The sequence below is a fragment of the Rhinopithecus bieti genome, unplaced genomic scaffold (assembly GCF_001698545.2).
Source record: "Rhinopithecus bieti isolate Rb0 unplaced genomic scaffold, ASM169854v2 scaffold_1017, whole genome shotgun sequence".
Lineage (NCBI taxonomy): Eukaryota > Metazoa > Chordata > Mammalia > Primates > Cercopithecidae > Rhinopithecus > Rhinopithecus bieti.
The window spans coordinates 4,476,005-4,490,857 of record NW_016803657.1 but is presented as its reverse complement, the minus strand read 5'-3'; the positions used below and the strand labels follow the sequence as shown (position 1 = coordinate 4,490,857).

At 46.2% G+C, this 14,853-nt stretch overlaps 1 protein-coding gene across 2 annotated transcripts in view; it reads left to right on the top strand.

Annotated features, from left to right (window-relative positions):
* The window catches only part of GNA12 (G protein subunit alpha 12), a 124,323-nt gene that overhangs the window by 105,062 nt on the left and 4,408 nt on the right, over positions 1 to 14,853 (top strand). For both annotated transcript variants that reach the window (XM_017894698.1, XM_017894689.1), the window contains exon 3: positions 13,879 to 13,929. In XM_017894698.1, the coding sequence (XP_017750187.1) occupies positions 13,879 to 13,929 (51 nt within the window). The remainder of the gene's footprint in view (positions 1 to 13,878; positions 13,930 to 14,853) is intronic.

The following is a 14,853-nucleotide window of genomic DNA, read 5'->3' as shown; positions in this document are numbered from 1 at the left end:
AAAAAAAAAAAAAAAAAAAAAAAAAGCTTAAACATACGCTTCTACAACCCAGCAGTCACACTCCTGGGCATTTGCCCTAGAGAAATGAAACTCACATCCACACCACACCTGTACATGAGTGTTCACAGAGCTGTATGTGTAATAGCTAAAATACAGAAACAGCCAAAATGTGGCTAGATTGATAAATGGTTAAATAAACTGCGGCACGTTCAGACCATGGAATTCTACCAGCAGTAAAAAGGAGCAAGCTACCGACACATGCAACAGTGTGAGCAGATCCCAAGGGCATTATGTTGCATGAAGAAAAGCCAGCTTCCAAAGGCCACATGCTGCCAGGCGCAAGGGCTCACACCTGTAATCCCAGCACTTTGGGAGGCCAAAGCAGGAGGATGACTTGAGCCCAGGAGTTTAAGACCAGCCTGGGCAACATAGCAAGATCCCATTTCTACAAAAAATAAAATTAGCCACGCGTGGTGGCATGCACCCGTAGTCCCAGCTGCTTGGGAGGCTGAGGCAGGAGGATCATTTAAGCCTAGGAGGAGAGTTTGCAGTGAGCCATGATCATGCCACTGCATTCCATCCTGGGCAACATAGTGAGACTCTGTCTTTAAAAAAAAAAAAAAAAAAAAAAAAGCCACATGCTGTATGGTTTCACTTTAAGTACACTCTAGAAAAGGCAAAACTATAGGAACAGAAAACAGATCAGTGACTCTACATTCTAGAGATGGAAATGAGATTCGTGGTTGCCAAGGGGTTAGGGATGGTGGAAGGAGGATGGCCGTGACTCTAAATTGGTAACACGAGGGAGACCGTTCTGGTGGGACAGTTCTGTCTCTTGATTGCAGTGGTGGTTACACAAATCTAGACGGGTGACAAAGTGCATGGAGCCACACACATTGTACCAATGTCAGTTCCCTGGTTCTGATATTGTATTAGAAGTACAAAAGATGTAACCACTGGGAAAAGTGCATCGCAGGTCCACCGATACCTCTCTATGCAATCTTTGCAACTTCCTGTATATCTATAATTATTTCAAGATGAAAAGTTATGGCAAAAAAATTTCCATGTTTCTTAGTACTATTAAAAATGGAATTGCTTTTAAAATGTTTCTATTCCATTGGTTTATTGGCAGTATGTAAAAAAAAAAATACTTGATTTTTGTACATTAATCTTATATCTTGTGAATGTGCTAAACTCACTGATTCTGTTGCTACCTTTTTATAGCTTCCTTCGGATTTTATGTTTGAACAGTTAGGCAATCTGCAGATTGTTTTATTTCTGGCTTTCCAGTCCCTGTGTCTTTTATTTGTTTCATTTGTTTGCTTGCTTGCTGCCTTGCTTTTTGCTGTTAGTCTTTCTAACTTAGCGTTGATCAGAAGCAGTGGAAGTGGCATCCTTGCCTTATACCCAGTGTTAGGGTGAAAGTACTCAGTATTCCACCATGGCTTAGGATGTTAGTTGCAGGGTTTTCATAGATGCCCTTTATCAAACTGAGGAAGTTCCTTTCTGTTTGTAGTCTGGTGAGAGAGGCTTTATTTTAAAGCCCTGAACATGTGTTGAATTTTTTCGTGGTTTTTTTTTTTTTTTCTACATCTATTGAAACATTCCTATTTTTTTTTCCTTTTTTTGTTAAAATAGTGTCTATCTTCTAATGACATTTTTTATGTAGTTAGGTTTAAATTCCTAAAGTTTTGTTAAAGACATTGTGTCTGTTTTCAAGGGAGGGTTGGTCTGTAATTTTTCTTTTTTGGTAATCTTGTCAGTGTAGGTACCAGGATGATGCTGACCTCAAAAAGGAGTTGGAAATTACTTCTTCCTCTTTGATTTTCTGAAAAAGTTCACGTTAGTTAGTGTTTTTTCTTTAGGTGTTTGATAGAATTCACCAGTGAAGCCATCTGGGCCTGGAGTTTTCCTTTGGGGAAGTTTTGTTGTTGTTGTTGTTGTTTTAGAACAAATTCAGTTTTTTAAAGGCTATTCAAATTTTCTATTTCATACAGTATCCGTTTTGGGAAATTAAATTTTTTAAAGCAATTTGTCCATTTCATCTAAGATGTCCAATCTGTTAGCATAAAGTTGTTTGGAACATTCTCTTAATACCTGTCAATGTTTGAAGGAGCTGTAGTATAACTTTTTCATTCCTGATACTGGAGATTTGTTTTTTCTTTTCTTAATTCGCTTAGGAGGTTATCAATTCTGTTGACATTTTGAAGAACCAACATTTGGCCTTGTTGTATATCTATTGCAAAATTCGTTTTCCATTTCATCGTTATCTCATCTCTGTTACTTTCTTTCTCCTACTTACCTTGGGTTTAAAGAGCTGTTCATTAAGCTCTTGGAGGTAGTACCTTTTGGTCAGTGATTTTTGATCATTTTTTCTCTTCTATAAGATTTTTTTTTTTCTTTTTCTTTGAAACAGGGTCTTCTTGCTCTATTCCCTGTACTGGATTGCAGTGGTAGTCTTGGCTTACTGCAGCCTCGGCCTCCTGGGTTCAAGTGATCCTCCCACCTCAATCTCCCTGCTGAGTAGCTGGGACTATAGGCATGTGCCAACATACTCGGCTAATTTTTGTTTGTTTGTTTTTTTTTTTGAGGAGACGTGGTTTTGCCATGTTGCCCAGGTCTTGAACTCCTGACCTCAAGCAATCCACCTGCCTCGGCCTCCTAAAGTACTGGGGTTACAAGTGAGTGCCCCCATGCGCAGCCCTAATATAAGCATGTAAAGCAACAAATTTCTCTCCTAAGTACTGTAGCAGCCACATCTCAAGATAAAAGTGTTGACACTTTAACATTGTCTTTAAGTTCAAATACTTTCTGATTTACTTTGTGAATTCTTCTTGATTTGGGCATGTCTGGGTACCGCTCCTGGAGTGTGCGTATCTCTTGCTTCTGTTCCCATCTGTCCACCTTTCCATTCGCACCCTCATATTAATCAGTTATTTCAGCTCCCAAGCTGGTAACTCGAAAACCTTTGCCATACCCTAATCTGGTTCTGAGGCCTCACTTTGTGTCTTCACACTGTGTGTGTCTGTTAACATGCCCGTCCAGTAGTCCCTCTTGCTCTTCACACTGTGTGTGTATGTCTGTTAACATGCCTGTCCAATAGTCCCCCTTGTCCGTGGCTTCACTTTCCATGGTTTCAGTTACCCGCAGTTAACTGTGATCCAGAAGCAGATGAATGCAGTACAGTGAGACACTTTGAGAGACCACATTCACATAACTTTATTACAGTGTATTGTTTATTGTTATAATTGTTCTGTTTTATTGTTAACCTTACTCTGCCTCACTAATTAAACTTGATCATTGGTACATGTGTAAAGGGAAAAACAATACAGACAGGGTTGAGTATTATTCAAGGCTTCAGGCATCCACTGAGGTCTCAGAATGTGTCGCCTGAGGATAAGGAGGGGACTCCAGTATTTTTTCTTAAAAGCCAGGCATAATGTATCAGTTGCAGGCTCTGGCATCACCTTCTCTTCCTGGTAAACTGTGATTCTCTGCGTTTGCCTATCATCTGCCTCTCCAGTTTGGGGGCAGCAGTGTGTCCTGTGATCTCAGCTTTCTCATGGGTCTAAGCAGAGCTGTGATTTTCAGTTTATTCTTCTTGCCGGTGTTGCTGCTGTGAGGATGGGAGTGACAACTTCCAGGCCCTTTACATGTCAGACCAGAGAGTCTGACTTCTTTGACCTGTGGATCATTCAGAAGTGTGTGGTATAGTATCCTTGCTATGAGTTCATATTTATCATATTTGGAATTTGTGGAGCTTCTCGAAATCTGTAAATTTATGTCTTTCACCAGATTTGGAAAGCTTTCTGCTTCCAAAAACATTCTCTGCCCCACTCTCTTTTTTCTCTCCTGTGAGATTCCAACTACTTGTGTATTAGGCGCTTAGATATTGTCGCAAAGATGCCTGCGTATCATTCTTTATCTTTTTCCTCTTCTTGAGATTGGATCATTGGATCATCTATATTAATCTAATTTCATTGGTCACTAATGCTTTCTCTCTCATCCCCAGTCTGTTACTAAGTTCGTCCAGTAAATTTTTAAATTTCAGATGTCGTATATTTTAGTTCTAAAATTTCCACTTGTTTTCCACTATGTTTTCTGTGTATCTGATAAGATTTTCTATACCTTTATTCAACATGAGCATTTTTAACCTAATTGGGCCTAATTATAATAGCTGCTTTAACGTCTGTGTCGAGTCCTCCCACTATCTGGGTTATCTGAGTTGATAACTTCTGATTGTTTTTGCCCCTGATGATAAACACCTTCCATATGTTGAATAATTTGATTATATCCTGGGCATTATGAATGTCGTTTTAAGACTCTAAATCCTGTTCTGTTCATCCATCTAATGTTGATATTTTTGCTTTATCAGACACTTGGTGAGACCCAGACTGCCATCTTGGTCATGCCTGTGCTGCTGGTTGCTCAGATCACAGCAGAGACCACTTTCAATTTGCCCCATATGTATGGTTCAGGTGCCAGCCGGGCTCTTGGGCAGAGTTTATGCACAGAACTTGAGGTCTCCCTCACTGACTGTCTTCTTTCTGGAGTTCCCACCTTACCCCCTGGCAGTCCTGGTTGCCCCAGCTCTGTTCTCTTGTTCTAGCCAAAAAGATGGTAGGCTTTCAGTCTGAATGTTATTGTTGCCACACACCACCATGCCTGTGGCTCACAGCTGATGTGACTGTGCACCTGGAAAACTCAGAAGAACCTACAGGTCTATTATTAGAAAGAATACAGAGCTTAGCAGAGTGACTAGGCACAAGCCAGTGTACAAAAATCAATTGTATTTCTGTTCACTAGCAACAAAGGATTAGAAAATGGAAAATGTTTAAAGATACCATTTAAGAAGCACCATAAAAGATTACATACCTAAGAATAAATATAAGGAAAGATGTGACGCGCCTGTGTACAGAAAATTTATAAGCATTACCAAGAGGAGGAATTAAAGGCCTCATTCACAATCAAAACTCTGCAGGTGTTTTGGGGGACAGGGAGGATAGGAACTGACAACTGACTTTAGAACTAATATGGAAATGCCAAGGACCAGCGAGACTCAGTGCTTTCGTCACTTTGAGCACCAAGTGAGCGAGGACAGAGGTGAATTACAGCCCCTGGAAAACGACCGCATCTGTGAGACCACGTGGACAGCGACGAGATACACAGGAGGGGGACTCTTGTTGACAGCAGAATGTCACCTACAGACCGGCAAGCGTGGAGTGGCGCTGATTGGAAAATCATCTCGAAACTGTCGTGTTAAACACTGGAGACAGCGCAAAAACCCCAAGGGCCATGGGAGGCAGCTCTCTTCTTCAGAAATCTCAGTGTGGGCCGGGCACGGTGGCTCATGCTTGTAATCCCAGCACTTTGGGAGGCTGAGGCGGGCAGATCACTTAAGTTCGAGACCAGCCTGGCCAAAATGGCAAAACCCTGTCTCTACTAAAAATACAAAAATTAGTTGGGTATGGTGGTGCACCTCTGTAATCCCAGCTACTTGGGTGGCTGAGGCAGGAGAATCTCTTGAACCCGGGAGGCAGAGGTTGCAGTGAGCTGAGATTGCGCTACTGCACTCTAGCCTGGGCAACAGGGTGAGACTTCCATCTCAAAAAAATAAAAATTAAAAAAATTCAGTGTTTCAGATTAAATGCAGCTAAAGAGGCATGTACATGTAAGTAATACACTAAATTCTGTGCTGGAGGAGGAAAATGGTCTAATAATGCTTTATCTGTACATATTAGATAAACCTCGCTGTCTAATACGTGGTACTTATGAGACAGCCATCCTGGATGAATCCTCTTATCCTCGCGGCGTTCTCCTGAAGCAGTGTCTGAAGTTGCTGTGGTTGTAGAAGCAGGTGTCCTCATTCTTAGGACATACCCTCTGAAGTTGTTAGGGGTAAACAACTTGCTCTCAAATGATGACGGATTTTAAGAAGTCTGTGTATTGAAAGGGAGTGAAAGCAGGATAAAGCAAATGAGAGAAGACGTGAATCTGGAGATGAGGTGAATCTGGAGAAAGACTGTATGGGCCCTTTGTACTATTCTTGAGACTTTTCACACATACCTCTATCCTAGCCCCAAAGAGGCTTGGAATTTGGGTTCTGGCTACTACAAAGGCTGGAATTCTGCTGTGAATTCCGCCAAAAAGTAGAAAGGTAACAGGCAGCCCACCTGTGACATGCTTGGAGCCTCACATGCTGGGCTTTAGGGATTCTCTGGTGCAAGCCTGTAGAAACTGGGTGAGCTCTCCCCACCCCCAGCCCTGTTATTTAGGTTTTGGGGTTTTTTTAGAGACAGTGTCTCACTGTGTTGCCCAGGCCTGAGTGCAGTAGCGCAGTCATGGCTCACTGCATTCTCAACCTCCTGGGCTCAAGTGATCCTCCCACCTCAGCCTCCCGAGTAGCTGAGACCACAGGTGTGCACACCATCACACCTAGCCTAGGTGCTTTTTATCTAGAGGCAAGGGAATATCTTAAAACATGCTGTAAGATTTCTTTCTAGCTCACTTTTCTATGATGATCCCTGTGATACAAATGAAGAATCTAAATCTATAGTTTTAAGGGCTGAATCTATAATTTGAACTATTAGACATCTTATGAAACTGTTGAAGAATGAGCCCAACAGACACTCATAAAGCCACTGCCCAGTATTAACATGTTGTTTATGTTTCACCATCTTTGCCTCTGATAGATGAAAATCTACAAGTTCATAATCATATTTATCAGCTCAAGCTGCCATAACAAAATATTCTGGGTGGCTTAAACACAGAAATTAATTTTCTCACTGCTCTGGAGATTGGAAATTGGGGATCTGGGTGGCAGCACCATCAGGTTCTCGTGAGGGAGGGCGGTCTTCCTCGCTTGCAGACAGCCGGCTTCTCACTGTGTCCTCACGTAGGGAGGCAGAGCTCTCTGGTCTCTTCTTAGGAAGGCACTGTCATATCATGAGGTCCCCACTCTCAGTCACCTCCCAAAGGCCCCATCTCCAAACAGCATCACTGCAGGTGGGGCTTCCACACAGGATTCTGGGATCATACAAACATGCAGTCTATAATGATAATGATCTAAATAGAAACTCCTCGAAAAGATCACCAGGAAATGCCAGAAAAGCCAGAAAAGATCACACTGGGGTGCTGCTTCACAGCTAGTAGGATGGCTACCGCTTTTAAAACTCAGAAAACAGCAAGTGTTGGCAAGGATGTGGATAAATTGGAAACTTTGTACGTGGCCCATGGGCATGTAAACTTGTGCAGCCACCGTGGAGAACAGCTTGGTGGTCTTCAGAAAGTTAAGCACAGAATTACCAAAGGACGGCCGGGCATGGTGACTCACACCTGTAATTCCAGCACTTTGGGAGGTCAAGGCAGGCGGATCCCTGGAGGTCAGGAGTTCGAGACCAGCCTGGCCAACACGGTGAAACCCCATCTCTACTAAAAATACAAAATTCAGCCAGGCTTGGTGGTGCACGCCTGTAATCCCAGCTACCCGGGAGGCTGAGGCAGGAGAATTGCTTGAACCAGAGGCAGAGGTTGCAGTGAGCCGAGGTTGCGCCACTGCACTCCAGCCTGGGCAGCGGGGTGAGACTCGATCTTAAAATAAAAAAAGAATTACCATAGGATGCCACAATTTCACTCCTAGGTGTATACTCGAGAAATGAAAACATGTTCAAGCAAAAACTTCCACACAGCTGTGTGTAGCACTGTTCACAACGGCCAAAAACTGGAAACAGGCAAAATGTTCATCAACTGACAAATGGGGGAAAAAAAAACATACCCATACAGTGGCATATATATACATATATACACATTTGCCATAAAATAGAATGTCGCAGCGGCCCGTGCTACAGCGTGGGCGAGCCTCAGAAATGCCGCACCAAGTAAAAGAACCAGACGCAAAGGGCTGCATGCTGTGTGATCACACTCCAGTGAGAGTTCCAGAACACGCAAATCCATGGAGACAGCAGATTCCTGTTGTCAGGGGCTGGGCCGGGGCAGTGGGAGTGGCAGCTGATAGGCTGCGGAATTGGTGGCTGTACAGCATTTTGAAGGTAGTAAATGCCATTGAATGATTCATGTCAAAATGGTGAATTTTCTATTATGTAGATCTTACCTAATGAAAAAATAACAGAAGAACCCAGGCAAGGGGGCTGGTGCTTTAGGGGCCCGGCGTGGCGCCCCCGCAGCGGCACCCCTGCACACACCAAGGACATGCCCCGCGGAGCCTGAGCTTACAGTTGTAGAGGCTGCTCCAGGGCCAAGGACCCCATGCAGCCCTTGCTGGGGTCTCACTGCTGTGACCGAGGGGTGGCTGTTTGCCAAGCTTGGAGACAAGGTGTCCACAGGCACAGCCACGAGGCCACACACAGGGCAAGGGGGCCAAAGCGTGGCCAGGGTCAGGGGCCAGCTCCTCTGTACTTTCACATTCTGGCAAAAAAAAAAAAAAAAAAAAAAAAAAAAACACAGGAGGAGGCCAGAATTCTAGGTTCTGCCTCTAACCTTGGTATCCTGTTAGGTTCATTTGCTTTAATTTGGGTTCAGTTTTGAGGGGTTGGTTTTTTATTTAATTTTTTTTTTAAATTATGGAAGACGTTAGCATGGTTCCAAAGTTAAACATACTCAGAGAGGTCTGCTCCTGTCTCTGTCTCATCCCCCGTTCCCTCCTTCCCTAGAAGTCATTTTCATCTGCTGCTGGTGTATCCACATTTCCTTTTCGAAATACAAGCAAGTAGACTACGAGTTTTAGTCTCCCACCATTTCTTACATAAAAGGAAGATACTCTGCATTGTTTTGTGCCTCGTGCTTTTCCTTTGGCAGTGGGTATCGGAAACCTCCTTCCAGCCACGGAGCTCTTCTCCTTCTCTGATGCACAGCCCCCGACTGCATGGAGATCACAGTTTATTCAACCAGCTTCTCTTACTAGACATTTGCTGCAGTGACAGCCTTGTGCCGGCGTCACTTTGTATTTCTGCCAGTGAATCTTTAACCTAAATTTTTTTTTTTTTTTAAAGATGGAGCCTCACTCTGTTGCCCAGGCTGGAGTGCCGTGGTGCAGTCTTAGCTCACTGTAACCCCTGCCTCCCAGGTTCAAGCGATTTTCTAGCTTCAGCCTCCTGAGTAGCTGGGATTTCAGGCGCACACCACCACACCTGGCTAATTTTTGTATTTTTAGTACAGACGGGGTTTCACCATGTTGGCCAGGCATGTCTCGAACTCCTCACCTCAAGTGATCACCTTGGCCTCCCAACGTGCTGAGATTACTGTGAGCCACCACGCCTGGCCCTCTTACCTAATGTTTGGGGATGATAAATTAGCAACAGACACTTCATAGGTACCCACGTTAAGACTTGAAAAGCTTCATTTTTATAATGTATGTGAAGGTGGTGCTTTATCTCTTTTCCAGAATACTTTCACAGCGGTGATATCATTTAATCTCACGCCACCCGTGTGAGATGTCATAGGCATTCACTGAGCAAAGCCTGAGTTCAAAATGAGGATTTCTTTTGGGGAACTAGATAATATTTTTGAAAGTATTTTGAAAGATTCTCTGTTGTTTGGTTAGCATCTCTATTCAGTGCAAATTTAATGCTAACTTTAATATTTATGTGTTAAGTAATGAAGTTGAAAACCTGGCCTTTGGAGTAATTTGCTGTTATTTTTAATATACAGCAATTTTAAAATTTGTCCTTGTTGTTTGTTACATTGAAGTGAGTGAACTCGATTTTGGAATCATCTGGCTCACCACTGACAAGCCCTGTTTTCAGTCAGTGTGAATGACCCCGTTTTAGGATTTTAGAGTTAACCTCACTAAGTGCAGAAATTGTAAGACAGGGCCGGGCACAGTGGCTAACGCCTGTAATCCTAGCACTCTGGGAAGCCAAGGCAAGTGGATCACCTGAGGTCAGGAGTTCAAGACCAGCCTGGTCAACCTGGTGAAACCCTGTCTCTACTAAAAATACAAAAGTTAGCTGGGTGTGGTAGTGCATGCCTGTAGTCCCAACTACTCGGTAGGCTAAGGCAGGAGAACTGCTTGAACCCAGGAGGCAGAGGTTGCAGTGAGCCAAGATCACGCCATTGCACTCCAGCCTGGGCAACAGGGCAAGACTGCATCTCAAAAAAAAAAAAAAAAAACCAACAGTGAGACAGCTCCTGAATGGGCAGATCGGGTTTAAAACTAAAAGGCCCTGTGGCCAGGAGCTGGACGTTGGTGTTTGTTTTCCTTGTAACCACTCTCTGGTCCTTGATCTGCCCTTACCTTGACCCTTACATCTCAGACCAATCCACGGTTACCTTTGTTCCCTCTTGCTCCCCATGGGACCCACACGTGGGCTGTCTTTCATGCACACCCTGTCAGCCTGTGACATTGACAGGCAGAAACTGAACCAAGCATGTGGGTAGAAAGGCTCCAGTTAGGAGCAGAGGACATGAGGGAACCAGAGTCAACCCCTCATGTACTGATCTCAAGGGTCTGGTCCTGTACAGGGTTGAAAGATTTGAGACTCTTTTCCTGTGCTCCTAAGTTAGCTGAAGGAAGCACGTGAGGACAGCAGAGGTCTGTGAAGGGGCAGCTCGCTGTGTGCAGAGACAGAGGTGACAGGCGAGGCCGCTGTAGGGCCTGCGCTGACAGAGCTCTGGGCAGCAGCGAACCCAGCATGTGTCGTTCTCCTGCCGGAGGTGTGGGTGACAGGTGCTTCCAGAAACTGCTGAAGGCTGCAGGGCTCTACAGAAAGGTGGTCCCCTCACGGGCATGTGTTGGCCTAGGTCCTGCCCAGCGTCACGATGTCATATCTGCCCGACTGTGCCCAGCACAGGTGCACAGGCCCCAAATCAACCTGCTGCTGCTGCTTGAAACAGACAACCCCTCTTTCACCGCCCACCAGCCCCTGCTCAGGTTCATCCCTTCTGCTGCTCATGAGAGGACAGGCACATTCCTGCAACAGTTGAGGCAGGGGACAGACCTCTGTCAGGTGTGTCCTCAGTGGCCTCTGGCCCCAGCCTCATGAAATTCATTTTGTTTAATCTGCAAGTTCAAGTGTGTGTTAATCTTGAGCAATGTAGGTTTTTCATACCAAGGAGAGTCCTGAAAGCCCACTTTGGATCCACTCATGTTTCTAGATCTCGTGACTGCAGCAGCCATCGAGAGGACTCTGGGCTCGTCTTGGCAGGCACAGTGCCTCTTTATAAACCCGCCAAGCAGTTAATGTCACGTGGACCTCTCAGTTTCTGCCACATACTTTTTCTCTGAAGAAATGACTGGATTCTCCTAGTGTTGAAAGTGCTTGGGATTGTCAACCTGGCCCTTTTAATGAGCTGCTGCTGTGAGACTTGAGTCCGTCACAAACGATCATCCCATGGGCCGCACCCCATCAGCGGGTGCGTCGTCCAGTCTCTGCTGGTGAACCTCAGGGACAGCAAGGGAGCAGATGTGAGGGACCACATTCTGGATCGCACAGGGTTGCTCTGTGTCCCCTTATTCCCTCCTCTCCAGCCCCCGTTAGAGAGCTTGTGGCACAGTCCCTGGCACCTTACAGTTCAGTGGCAGCTTTCCCACGGACCCCCTGGGCTGTTTCTAGAGGTGAGGCCGCCCCGACATGAAACTAGATTTGACTCCTCCGCCAACTGTGCAAGATGACCAAGAGTCACAGATAAGTTACATCCATTCCAAGTAGTGAAACAAATGCTGTGATGAGTTAAATGGGCCATCCTCATTCAGCCATCGTAGAGAAAGCAGCAGGGAAGATGTTTGCATATGAGCATTTGCCATGTCGTAAAGTGCAGTTTGGGGACTGATTTCAGACTCGAGGAGTGTTTAGATTCACACCAAGGGAAACGTCCTTCCTGTTTCCTGCTTCCCCTCTAGCTCATCCTGATTGTGTCCTCTGTGGCGCTTTTCCCCTTGCGTCTGTCCTATCTGGGTGGAACACATGGCATCCAGGGTTTTGTGTCCTGTGGTGATAAGAGCACTGCCCAGGGCATCTGTGCCACTGTGACTCCACGCGTGACCCAGCTAGAACCCTGCAGGAGAATTGTGTCTGCTTCCTTCGTGCCTGGTGCTACCACCTGCCTAAACACAGGCAAGGGTGGCTCGGGCTGTGAGCTGCTGCCACTCCCAGCTCCCTGGGGGAGCCAGCGGCCACAGGAGAGGGAGGGACGGTATCTTGAGGCTTCTTGGGCTTGCATGGCACCTTCTGAGGCCCGGGTGAGGGCGGGAGAGCAGGAGGAGGCAGGGAAGAAAGGCGCTGAGGAAGGAACGTGTTGTAAATCAGGTGAGTGAGTACGCCCAGCAGCTTCTCCCAGCTGCTTCCTGTTGGGACGAGGGAGGAGGTATGATGTGCAGAGGAGCAGGGGGACTTGGCCACAGGAAGGCAGCCGCCCCACCGGCCTCACGCTGGCATCCCATATCGCAGGGACTTGGTGAGGAAGGGAGAGAGTGGGCACAAGAGGTCAGTCGTGCCAGGCGCCTGAGGTGCCTTCAGCCCAGCACTCCCGATGCCGTCCCTGCTGCAGAGCTGGGCCTCTGCCTGCGGCTCTGGAGAGCTGTGGTCACGAGGTGCCTGTGCTCACCCCGTCCTGCCACAGAGGAGGAGGAGGTATGCTCGCTCAACACAGGCAGCGCTGGGATGGGGAGGCGCGTGTGTTTCTCTCCCCTCAAACAAAACACTCGCTTTGCAAACATCCAGAGGCCTTCGTTCTAAAGTGGGAATGTGGGCTTCTCCCTGAAAGAGCTTCCTGTCTGCTTTCTCCCCTCAGTCTGTCTGGGACAGAGGAGGAAGAGATAGACTGAGCAGGTGCTGGCCACCTTCTCCATCCCTTACAACGTCACGAGCTTCGGCACCCTCACGTAGTCCGTTCTGATGGCCTTCTCTCCTTAAAACTCTCCTGCGTCAGCTCACCACATGTGTATGACCTTGCCCCTGTACACTTCCCTGAGACTGCAGAAAGTGACTACTCTTCCACAAGCCCTGATGTCAGGGCAGCCTGGAAGCCTAGACCCCGCCTGCTGGTGTCTGTCTTTAGAGCAGGGCTCAAAGTGGAATCTTTTAGAAAGTGGTGTAATTGGTTTTGAACATGCTACCTTTGAAGGGACTCAGTGCGTGCCTGTTTACGTGCGGGCTGCTCTGTGGTCGGCGGTTATGCTCTCCTGGCTCCTCCTGTGCCCGGTATGTGCCACGCGTTTGGCAGCTCAGCGCTTCCTGATACGGGGTCCTGGGTGATTCCGCAGGGCCCTTCTTGCTATGGAACACGTCTCAGATTATATCGATGATTGGTCCAGGCAGGAGAAGACTGGCCGTTATTCCACCACAACAATCCAAATGGAAGATTCCCCTGTGTTGGCTACTGTATGTAAATCAGGTCATAAAAATGTGGGAAGGAATAATGGACTTTTTCTAGAAACTGGAAGATGTTTTGCCAGATGCTCCTTCTCGTCAAAATCTTCCATTTTTAAGGACAATGTCTTGGGTCCCTTGGGCCATCTTCGTCAGAAGCAAGACTGTACCCAGGAGCTGAAATCTGAAATCCTATTCTGGCCTGTCCTTTGCTGGCTGCATGGCCAGGAGTGGGCCAGCCTTCATGTCTGGAAAGAGAGTCCCGCGTCAGAGGGGCTGGCATCCCACCACACGCCGAAACCCAGCAGGGAAAATGGAAAAACAGCCAGAATTTGAATCTTGGGGTTGGAGCTAAAGAATCTGCATTAACATTTTTCTTTAATGGTAGTTTTTTTATTTTAGAAAACACACGGACACTCTTCACCTTTTTCCTTTGCTTTCCCGTTCACACAGAGGCGAAATACCACTGCTCTTACCCTGTTCAGTTCTTGTATTTGCCACATCAGGATTCCTCGATCCAGACTGAGCTCTGAATATTCTTCCTTCCTGACAGGGGGAATCAGTGAAGTACTTCCTGGACAACTTGGACCGGATCGGCCAGCTGGTGAGTAAGCACGTCTGCCCAAGGAAGCTGGGCTTGGGGGTTAGAAAACACGTGTCCAGAGACCAAAGCAGTCCACGTGGTGAGGGCTTTGGCGGGACTGACAGGCCGAGCTTATTCTGTCACGTTACCACGAATAGTACTGTAATGGCATGCTCTCACGTAGATCTGGGCTCCGTCTGGGGCGGGGGAGGAAATTGCCTTTGCCCAGATCACCGTAAAGGAGATAGAGGAGTTGTTGAGTGAAAGGAGGACTTCCTTTCACTTGATCTCACGGAAAATTCAAACATATTCAAAAACAAATAGTCTAATGGAACCCCAGGCGCGGCAGTTATCACTGATTACCAGTCTTGTTTCAGCAGCCCTCTCCCTGCCTCCAGGAGCAAATGCAAAGAATATTTTAGAGTGTACCTCAAAAAGACGAGACGAAAAATCACAACCACAATAACCGCGATACCGTATAGCTCCTGAAAAATTAGCAGTAATTCCGTAATGTCAACCTAGTCAGTTTTGAGATTTTCCCTATTGTCTCATTAATGTTTTCATGTTGATTTTGCTTTGTTTCAGCAGATTTGAATCAACAACCTAATAAGGTGCATGTGTTGCCATTGGTCAATATCACTTAAGTGTTAATCTATATGTCTCTCCTTTTTTTCTTTCAATTTGTTTATTGGAGTAACTGGGTTATTCATCCTGTAGGGCTGTTTCTTGCCATGTGGACTTTGCTCTCCCAGCCCTGCAGTGTTAGATGTTTCTCTGTCCCCTGCACACCCTGTGGGTGGTAATCAGACCTCTGGATCGAGGCTTGATCACGTCCCTGTTTGCTCCTTTGGCAAGACAACTGCCTGTGTGGTGCGTGCACTCATCACAGGAGGTATTTTGTTGGTGTGAGTTTTTTTGTTTTGAGACAGGGTCTCTTTCCATCAC